This window comes from Myotis nattereri, assembly GCF_964212035.1.
Source record: "Myotis nattereri genome assembly, chromosome: 3".
In the NCBI taxonomy this organism is placed as follows: domain Eukaryota; kingdom Metazoa; phylum Chordata; class Mammalia; order Chiroptera; family Vespertilionidae; genus Myotis; species Myotis nattereri.
Window position 1 is genome coordinate 153,961,118 of NC_138077.1, and position 11,453 is coordinate 153,972,570.

The 11,453-nt window shown below is 33.9% G+C and overlaps 1 protein-coding gene across 12 annotated transcripts in view; it reads right to left on the bottom strand.

Moving 5' to 3' along the window:
- PRKACB (protein kinase cAMP-activated catalytic subunit beta) overlaps positions 1-11,453 on the bottom strand; it is a gene marked incomplete at its 5' end in the record, with an annotated part of 119,084 nt that overhangs the window by 14,669 nt on the left and 92,962 nt on the right. For all 12 annotated transcript variants that reach the window (XR_013995782.1, XR_013995783.1, XM_081087866.1 and 9 more), the window contains 2 exons: positions 7,511-7,633; positions 11,022-11,117. Coding sequence is in view for 10 of the 12 variants with exons in the window: in XM_081087866.1 (XP_080943992.1) it covers positions 7,511-7,633; positions 11,022-11,117 (219 nt within the window). The remainder of the gene's footprint in view (positions 1-7,510; positions 7,634-11,021; positions 11,118-11,453) is intronic.

Here is an 11,453-nt window from a genome sequence, read left to right on the forward strand (position 1 = left end):
TTATTTTTTATTCTGAAGAAAATGGAGAATAATTGCAAGGTTCTGGGCAGAATAACAGGATCTGATTCAATATTTTTAAAGACTCACTCTAGTGACTCAGAAGATAGCAGTGTCAGTGGAGGTGGTAAGAAGTGATTGAATTCTGCATATTTTCTAAAGATAGAGCCAAAATGGTTTTGCTGTGCATTGGTGAGGTCTCCAGGGTGATTTGGCCTGAGTAACTGAAAGGATGATGTTGTCATCAACTGAGATGGGAAAGGTGGTGGGAGAAATGCATTAGCTAAGAAAACAAAAATCCGTCAGTTTTAGAGAGGTTGAATTTGAGATGTTTATTAGGCATGGAGATCTCAGGTGGGAAGTTGAATACAAGAGTCTGTAACTCATGAGTCAGGTATGGACTAAAAAAATGAATTTAGAAATTGTTAGCTGGCATTCAAAGTCATGAAGGGGTATGAAGAAAGAAGAAAAGAGGACTAAGCCAAGGAGAATGAGAAGGAAAGATCAGTAATGCAAGAATACAACTAAGATGTGAAGAGTCACTACAGCCAAGTGAAGGAATAATGAAGCACTGCTCTTGAGTCTATTTCTTGCTTTGCCACAAAGTTCCTTTTGTCTTTGGGCAATTCTGAGTCTTGATTTACCTACATACAGGATGAGGGAGTTAAGCAAAATAAAACTAAACATTCTTGTCATCTCAGAAATTTACCAAACGATTTATTTAGTAGAAAGAATACCTGGCTTCCAACCACAACTCCAGTTACATAATATGCTCTATGCTTTGGAGAAAACCCCTTTACCTTTCTGAGTCTCAGTTAACTCTTCCATAAAATGATGAAAGTATATTTCATCTGACAGGTATGAAAAGAAACCAAATAACTTTTATGAAACTGCTTTGCATCATGTCTAGTATCCTGCAGGCACTAATTCAATACATTTTTCATTTTTTTTAAAAAAATATATTTTATTGATTTTTTCACAGAGAGGAAGGGAGATAGAGAATCAGAAACATCAATGAGAGAGAAACATCGATCAGCTGCCTCCTGCACATCCCCCACTGGGGATGTGCCCACAACCCAGGCACACGCCCTTGACCGGAATTGAACCTGGGACCCTTGAGTCTGCAGGCCGACGCTCTATCCACTGAGCCAAACCAGCTTCGACACATTTTTCATTTTTTTAACCTTTCCATTAAGATAACATTTAATGATCTGGAGCTGAATTTTTGAACCAAAGAAGGAACCTGGAGGACAACAATATTTATCATTATGTTTCTAGACAACCAAGGACAGTCTGTGCTCTAAGAATTATCTGGAAGGTGCAGGAAGTCCCTCCTTTCTTCTTGTCTCATGCTTCACCTGTTACTTTACAGAACACTTTCTTTTTTTCTTCTGTACTTAACATTTGATAGAGTGAGAGAGAAAACAGATAATTGTAACCGTTTTGTAAGGACAACATTGTGAATATAGCTGACATCCTAAACAACTGTCAAACTACATTATGTAATATGCTAAACCAACTTTGAAAATCAGTCCGAATTGAGCAAACTCAACGGAATATTTGTTCTGTTTTCAGCACCCATTATAAAGTCTTGTATATTTTGGTTTCAGGAATGACTATTATTTCCTAAAATTTAACAGGAAGTTACATCCAAAAAGCCAATCAGTTCACGTTGTTACTGTATCCACACTGGGTGGTTTAAACTAAATTCACTAACTGGTTTACTGACTGTTTTTTCTTTTAGAAATAAAATAAGGTCAAAATCAAATTTGTCTACATTCAGCTCAATCACAGAAATTACAAAGCTTATCTTTGAAGAAGAAGGGAAAATTTTACTGCTGTTCTTCAGGAACTGACAAAAGATCACTTAACTAGTTCATTATCCTTTATACATTCGGATAAAATTTTCTGGGCCAAAATGACCCAAAAGCGTTTGCACACAGCTCACAACAATAATCTGTTAACTTCTGTCCACAAATATGTTGGAATAAATTTAAAGATATTATCTCTTATAAATTAAGTACAGTCCTTAGAAATCTATAATCCCAATAAAGAATTTATGTAGCAAAAATTAGCATGTCTAATCATTTTTAAAAGGCATAACAACTTTTCATATATTAGGCTTTCCACAGATGTGGTGCCAGGTTCCACACTGCCTCGTAGGGCCAGGGGAAACTTTAATCAACCTGGATCCTATCTATAAACAGAAAGATCTAGGACAATGAAAAACACTTATTAATATTGATTCCAAAACTGTGGGCTCTCTGATCTGTCCTCTTACCTATGCAGAAACAGTGGTAGACAAAACAAACCCGGGTATCACCCACCCCATCCTCACTCCCTCCCCTGCCCAACAAGTTGCAAGCATTTGCCCATAGGCCCACTAGAGTAAAGGGCTGTCAAAGCAGGTATTAACAAGGATTTTCAATGATCTCAGAAAGGAGTTAAAAATGTCCCTGGGTTTTATGCAAATAGAAAAGAATGCTTTTGTATTTTATGAAAATGACTTCTGAGTAGTCTAAGTGTCTTTAACTATAGCCACAGTCAAGTAGAAAATGGCCTTTAATTTCCCCAAAAGCACATGTATACCTTCACCTTTTTCACACATCCCCCAACACCCCTCCCCATCTGGCAACCATCAAAATGTTTTCTGTTTCTATGAGTCTGCTTCTGTTCTGCTTATTCTTTTATTTTGTGTTTTAGATTCCACACATAAGTGAAAGCATATAGCGTTTATCTTTTTCTGTCTAACGTATTTCATTCAGCACAAAACCCTTTAGGAACACCCATGTTGTTGCAGATGTTAAGATTTCATTCTTTTTTATGGCTGAGTCATATTCCGTATATATTGGAATTTCTGTTGCCTTCATATCTTGGCTATTGTAAATAATGCTGCAATGAACCTATGAATGTGTATGTCTTTTGGGTTTCTTTGGATAAATACCCAGAGGTGGAATTTCTGGGTCCTTTTTTGTCTCTTGTTATAGCCTCTATTTTAAAGTCTATTTTTGTATAAGTATTGCTATCCCAGATTTTTGTTCGTTTCTATTTCATGAAGTTTCTTTTTCCATCCCTATACTTTTCAGTCTGTGTGTATCTTTCAACCTTAAGTGAGTCTCTTGGAGACAGCCTATGTAAGGGTCTTGTTATCCATTCAGCCACTGTAGTCTTTTGATTGGAGCATTTAATCTATTTGCATTTAAAGTAATTATTAACAGATATGTATTTATTGCTATTTTACTACTTATATTATTGATCTTTTCTTCTTCTTAAAGAAGACCCTTTAACAGGGGGAGAGGACTCTTTTAAAAATATATACTTTTATTGATTTCAGAGAGGAAGGGAGAGGGAGAGAAAGATAGAAACATTAATGATGCTAGAGAATCATTGATTGGTTGCCTCCTGCACGCCTCCTACTGGGGACCAAGCCCACAACCAGGGCATGTGCCCTGGCCTGGAATCGAACAGGGGACCTCCAGGTGCAGGGACCGACGCTCAACCACTGAGCCACACTGGTGGGGTGGAGAGCCGCTGCCCGGTTTCCTCTGGACTTTCCCCATGGGCCTTTTCCCTTTGCTGCTCTTGCTTTGTACTTTTCTTTGGAAGGCACCTTACAATGAAGGTGTGCGTTGTAACGTAAGGTATCGGTTCCTTGATTATCACTGTATGCTGAATTCTTTGAGTCCACCCAGTGAATCTCCTAACCTGGGAATGGTCTTAGAGACTCTGGACACACGAGGAATAGCCATTTGGCTGATAGTCAAGTTTCCTTCATGTGAATGTGAATTTTCCTCCAGAAAAAAATTAACTAACTCTTTGATCATTCTCTATATGCATCTGTTTACAACTTTATTTTTTATACAGTGTTTCCTTATACATTTTTGGTGCTCATTAAAAATGGAATAATATCTACTTAATATATAATGAAGTTAACAACTTTTATTAAATTACATAAGTCAAGGGCTCTAAAGTTATGGTTTCCCTAATGGCTGTTCCTTGACTGACTTATTTGCAAGTATTATTTTTGAACACAATATTAAGTTTCATATTTCCAAGAATAATGCAGCCAGATAGAGTTGCTATGGAAACCATAACTGATTCTTGTCATAAAGTATATGCTACTGAGCACGAAATTTAAAGACTGCAGAAACTCAGCACATATATTGTTAGGATGAGGCACAAAATGCAGGAATTATAAGACTTTTCTGTTCATGTGCATTTTAAAACTTGAACCTTAATGTTGCATGAATAATTTGACATTCAAATACCTCCTCTTTTGTTTTTTTTTTAAAGGCAAATATGTGTAGGAGAGAATCTCACAAGTTGATTGATCATCTTTCTGTATATTTAAAAATACCAGTTTGAGTTACAATATTGTAATAGAGACAGTACCTAACAATCTAATGTTCAAATATATGTACGTTAGTGAATTAATCACTTCATTAAATACAGTTTATTTTAACTTGTATAGGCCACTGATATCTATAATCTTTATAACCTGGTTTCAGAATGGAAAATATAATCAACATAAAATGTTGCTGCATAAAATAATAATATACATTTTTAAAAATTAGAAAAATTCTGGATGCAAGTATATTTTTAAGTGACATATTGCATCATCAAAACCATTAAAACATTGTATCTACAAATATAGCATTTACAAATAAAAGGCCATAATTGGATTTAAAAAATATATATTTTTATTTATTTCAGAGAGGAAGGGAGAGGGAGAGAGAGAGAGAGAAACATCAATGATTAGAGAGAATCATTGATTGGCTGCCTCCTGCATGCCCCCTACTGGGGATCGAGCCCACAACCCAGGCATGTATGTGCCCTTGACTGGAACCAAACCCAGGGATAACACTTTTGCATTATGGAGAGAGGTACATCTACTTTGGATTTCAGTGTTGAAACAGATGGTTTTATTGGGGAGTGATGAAGATGATTTTATATTCACATAATGCAGATCCTAGAGATCACTTAATGGCTATATTCTGCTTTCAGGAGTTCTATTTTAATTGAGGAAAGAGACCAAGGAATAAAAATAACCTTATAATATCCAATATGGGGAGAGACAATCTGGCATCTTCAGTCAAAAGCAAAACACCCTATCATATTTCTAAATAAATGAAGAAAAAAATAAAATATTGTCATATGACAAACTTTTATGTTGCTACTCTTCTAAGGCGATTAGGATGTAAACTGTTATGATTTTTAGAATATATGCAGATTTAAAGTTTAAGCTAATATTGAATCCTAAATGTTAAAATATGATATGAAATAAAAACATATTCATGAACAGCTGAAAAAAATGTTATGCAGTATAGAATGACTGGCAAACCAAGGCCAAGTCATACAGATGAAGATATATTTGTTTTCACTAAAACAATTTTTCAAAGTAAATGAAATTTACTTGTGACAGCATCCTTGTCGGATAGTTTTATTCCTTTTAGGAAGTTAAGCATAAATAAAAGCAATATAGTGAAGATTCAGGAACTTTGTAATTACCAGCAATTAAATTATGTGGAATTATTATAGTTCTGCATTCTTAGTCTTGGGATTGGCAAAATATGCTTCTTCCATTCAGTGATTTTTAAGTATCTTAGTTCTCGCATCATTCTTCAGATGACCTTTGGTTTTTATTCTCTCTTGGGAGTTTGCATAATTACTTTTCAAATTCTTAAAAAACAAATCACTTCCTCCTCTATGAATTTTTTTTGATGTTTTCTTTTGTTCATTTCAAAGGCTCTTTTACTGTGACTTTAACATTCTGCTTAGTGGAAACAATTACAAACATAAGAAATGTGAAGTCTAGAGTGCTACCAAAGTAACAAGGGCAGCACCGATACTTCATGACTTCAAATACTTCCCTCTGCCTTTCTGTAAAATTTTCACTGCCCATCTTTAGTTTATTTATCTGTAAAAGGTATTTCTTTCTCACAAAAATTTCCCCATAAAGTACATTTAAATATAACTGAAAAATCTTTTGGCCCCAGTACACTGCATATGCACTATGAGATAAATTTGGGTCTTGGTAAAAAAATTAAATTACTAGGTTATGGACATCTAGGTTGCCTTCTTAACACTGCAACTTTTAAGTGAATTTTACGTTCATTGATGCTGACTGCCAGCTTTCATACTAAATGTAGAGTGTGAACCTGGCTGGGCTACAAAGAAATATAGACTCTTCCTCTACCTCCTTCTAGATTCTTTAGGTTTATTAGGTCAATCTCTGTCTTAAAAGGTCACACAGTACAAAGAAGTCAACTACATCACATCTCAGGGTGATGTCATGTCAAGATTAATGCCCTATTCCTGGTCATATTCTAAATGGGGCTATGTAATCTAAAAAACAAAACAAAACAAAAATCCCCACAGATAAACAGAACATACTATGTGTAAAAATAGCAAAAGAGAAAAATAAAAAAATCCCTTTCCATAAACTTTATTGTAAATATAGAAGGCCTTCTTCTGGGGATTTTAAGTTACTCTTTCTTTGCTATATAGTAGAAAGACTCAGGCTCATCTCTATTAAAATTGACTGTAATATCTTTTAAAAAGGCCTGCAGTATGAGCCAAGGCAAGAGCGAATGACTAACTCTAAACAAATACTTTGGAAACAAAACTAGGGATTATAAATGTAAAAAAAAAAAATAAGATTTATGGAGTAATTACAAAATGTAAAATACTATGACAATAAATCTACTGATGGTCAAGAAAAATTAGTTTTTTCCATTTTTGCTAAAGATAAATGACAATTATAATCACAATGAACATGAATAATTATTTACATAAATTCTATGAATTTCTATGTTAAGAATATCTATTTTATATTTACTCTCAATTTTGTGGTGTATGACGTAATTCAAACAAGAAGTCTTTCCTGAAAAAGCAAGAGCATATTTTTTTTTTAAAATATATTTTATTGATTTTTAACAGAGAGGAAGGGAGAGAGATAGAGAGTTAGAAACATCGATGAGAGAGAAACATCGATCAGCTGCCTCCTGCACATCTCCTACCGGGGATGTGCCCGCAACCCAGGTACATGCCCTTGACCGGAATTGAACCTGGGACCTTTCAGTCTGCAGGCCGACGCTCCATCCACTGAGCCAAACCGGTTTCGGCTAGAGCATATTTTTAAAAAGCCCCTGAAACATCTCTCCACGGACACAGCACATGAAATGACTAACCATTTTTATTTATTTGAAGGAATACTCAGGATTAGGGCTATGATGCTGTGTTTTGCAAGTGATAAAATTACTAAAACTAGAAAATGTTTTATTATTTTGCTAATGTATTTATCAAAATGCCCTTTTTTCTTAAGAGACTTTGATAATTTAACATTTATGCTATTATCTTTAATGAATGCTAGATACAAGGGCAGCAACTCTGAACATTTCCATAGTTTTTGAAGTTAGGGATAATATGATATCAAATGGCTTCAATCTATAAAGCTTAAAATTCATGTACAGAAATAATGAATAACAGAGGAATAATAAAATGTATTTCTTACCTTTCCAGAAACAATCTTTTCATAAATCTGAATTGGTTGATCTGCAAAGAATGGGGGGTAGCCAGCTGCCATTTCATAGATTAACACCCCTAATGCCCACCAATCCACTGCCTTATTGTAGCCCTAAGAGAAATGAACACCAAATGTCAATTAGTATACACTCTGCAGAGAATGAAGTCATTGATGACTTCAAAATGACCTTCAAGCATGGGACATTTTTTTTCAAAAGCAGTTACTGAGTTATTCAGGATAGAATAAAAAAACGAAAAAAACTTATCAGGTCAGGTTTAAATTAAATATAGGAAACTTTCTAAATATTGAAATTGGATATTAGAAAATATTATTAAGTCTTCTTTCTAAAATCATTAAGAATATTACGGACAATAAAATATTCCCTATTCACTTGCAATACTGTAATTGTTGCGCAACAATAGGAAGGGAGTAGGACCAAATTACCCCTTGAAGTCCACTTTAGGCCTATGATCTTTTGAACCAGGTTTTCTAGAGAATGCTAGGAATGTCAAAAGTTTTGAAGCAAAATAGTAGATATTGCATTTCACAATAAGTAATGGAGTTGACTTCAGAATATGCTTATCGTTGGATTTTAGGAGAGTAAGTATACTAAGGAAAGTCTCATTCACTTCACAAGATCTTATTGTAGCTAAACACTTAATTTGGAACCCAATAAATATAAATGTTTAAGTAAACTTTATTGACTGTATTGCTTCTCATCTCTAAAAGGTATACAGAAAAGATAATTCATAGGGTGTTAGAGGACTGACTGTATCTAATGAAAGGAAACAACATATATAACAAGTGCCTTGAGTGTGCACAGCACATATCCTGAAAGGGCGCTGTGAACCAAATATACAATGCTAAGGTTATTTGTACATGGGTTGTTTATTCATTTTACATTTACTAAAATTAAGATATAGAAGTATTTACGAAGTTCAAATATTAGCATGTTTACATAACGTTTGTTATCAACAATGATGAGTGTCAACTGGCACAAAAGATTATGAAAGAATAACCTGATCATAGAGAGGAATGAGCTGAGTTCTTGCTAGATCTTTGGTTAAGTGTATCCTCTAATTATCTTCACCACTCCCCACATTTCAACCTTTTCTCAAAATTTTAGCTTTCCAAACTATTTAGTTTTCAAATTATGAGCTAAAATATAATACTATAAATAGAGATTTTTTTTCTTTTCATTTTTGTTCTGCTTCTGCATGTTTTTTAAAAGGGAGAGACTAGTATAATTGGAATAGCACTTTGTTTTGCTAATAGAAATAGGCATTAACTTTGTTTAACTCTTTTAATTTAACTCACTAATGCAGTCATTCATTACAATATTTTTATTATAATGAAAGCATGTATGTTGAACAAGATTCTTTTACTAAACTTTGATTTCTATGTTGTAGATTGTGTGCTAATGTTCATAATAAATGTGCCATGTTTTTAATGCCTTAGATATAGAGAATGAAAACAAATCAATAAGAAAAACTAAATTACAATAAATAGGCAAAGGACATGAAATAATAATTCATATACACACAAAGAAATACCAAATGGCTATAAGTATTAAAACAAATCTAATAAAAACATGAGGCTTAAAATATTATTTATTGCCTATTAAATTAGTAATGATTTAAAAAATAAGAATACACAATGCTGGAGAGAGTGTGGTGAAATAGGCACTCTCATATACAGCTGGCAAATGTTACCATCTTTTTGGAAAGCACTTTGGCAATATGTATCAAGAGGCTCAGGAATTTATCCTAAAAAACCATTTAAAATGCAGAAAAGCAATATACAAAGACCATTATCTCAGTTATTTATAAGAGGAAAAAAATGAAAAAGGAAACAACTTGAATATTCACTGATAGAAGAATGGTGAAATATTTCGTGGTTACATTTGCAAATAGCCATTAGAATGATACTTATCATTCAAGTGAAAAAAAGCTGAATACAAAATTATACATTCACTATATCTCAACTACGATAACATGCATTAAAAATTATATAAAAGTGTTTTTTTAAGGCTGCCTCTGGTGGAGAGATTATAGGTTTTTTTTAATTGTTTCTTTACATATTTATGTATTTTCTGAATTTTGTGCAGTGAACATTTATTACTTTTACAATATATATACATTTTAAAAGTTTTGGCACTTATTCTGTCATCGTATTACAGGATGGGGCAAAAGTAGATTTACAGTTGTGAGTACATGAAACAGAGTTTATTCCTGTATTATTATTATTTATTACTTATTATATTATTTTCCATATGAACACAACTGTAAACCTACTTTTGTCATACTCTGTATTTGTTAAGTATAGTTAAAAAAGAAATGAGTTAATAGCAATGATATTTTGATTATAAAAAACTAAAAGATCAAGTGCGAAAGATGCATATATGCCTAACCAATGGACACAGAAAATAGTGCTGTAGGCCTGGGGTAGGGGGCTGGGGTGCGGGGGTTGGAGGGGGAGAGACAGGGTGTCAATGCAGGGGAAAGGGGGACATTTGTAATACTTTAAACAATAAAGATAATTTAAAAAAAATAAAGTGTGAAAGATAATGAGAGAAAGCTAAAATAAATCTTTTTTATTCTAACACGACTATAGGTTAGCCATTCAATTATTCAGGGGTAGGTATTCAGTTTCTAAATATTGAGTATGTGGCTTATCCCTTCCTCTTTTCTTGTTCCTATTTGTGCCCAGTTATTGTTAATTTCTCCTTTCTAGCTTTCTCCACCAAAGAATGGCAGTGGAAAAGGGAAGTTAAACCGTTCTTTCAGATATGAGTACACGTTTCTCTCACCACATTTTCACTGTTTGGAGAAGTAGAACTGTCTTCAATAAGACTGTAATTATTCAATTGCTATGATATTTCTATGCTTAAACTGAAATTAAAACACAATGAGCGTACATTTCTTGTAAGTGGAAAAGTTGAAACAAAGAACTGATGACTAGCGCATATCATCTTTAGATCTGCCTCTTGTAACTGCTCTCCTGTGACTGGGAATGATTATGGAAAAGCTATGCTTCCAGCTTCAAAACATGGATCTAGAGGTCAGATTTATTAACACTGTTTCCATTAGATTCAGAGTTAAAATGGACAGTTTATGGGATTAGAGTTAGACTCTATTTTTTTTAGTAATTATGCCCAAATAGATTTAAATTTATAATTTAGATTAAATAAAAGTATAACATTAGGACTCAGGGGTCCTCAAACTTTTTAAACAGGGGGCCAGTTCACTGTCCCTCAGACCGTTGGAGGGCCGGACTATAGTTTAAAAAAAACTATGAACAGATTCCTATGCACACTGCACATATCTTATTTTGAAGTAAAAAAACAAAACGGGAACAAATACAATATTTGTATTTGCATGTGGCCCGCGGGCCGTAGTTTGAGGGCCCCTGCATTAGGTCAATAAACTGTTTTCATAAAAGTCCACACTGATGCATGCCTTCTGTCTCTACGTCTTGCATAATGACAGTGTAAGCATACCTTGCTGAGGATTATTTCTGGAGCCAAGTATTCTGGAGTGCCACACAATGTCCAAGTTCTGCCTTTAACTCTTTTGGCAAACCCAAAGTCTGTGACCTACAGAAGGAAAAAAAGCACAAAACTGTGAACATTATTACTTCACAATAAATGTATTTGTTGTACTGAAGTTGAAAGTTTAAAATCAGGGTGAAAAACAGAACCAGGTAAAACAAATTAATTAAATGGAACTGAGGCTAATCTATGAGGGCCACTATTTAGCGAATATAGTTGAAACAACCCAATGCTGAATAACATTTCCCATCTCTAACCAAGGAGCAAATGAACAACAACAACAACAACAACAAAAGTCTAATAAAAATGAAGGAGTGCTAGAAGTGTCCCTTAACTCCAATATGTCCTTTGCCATTAATTATCTCATCAGAAGTGCAGCAG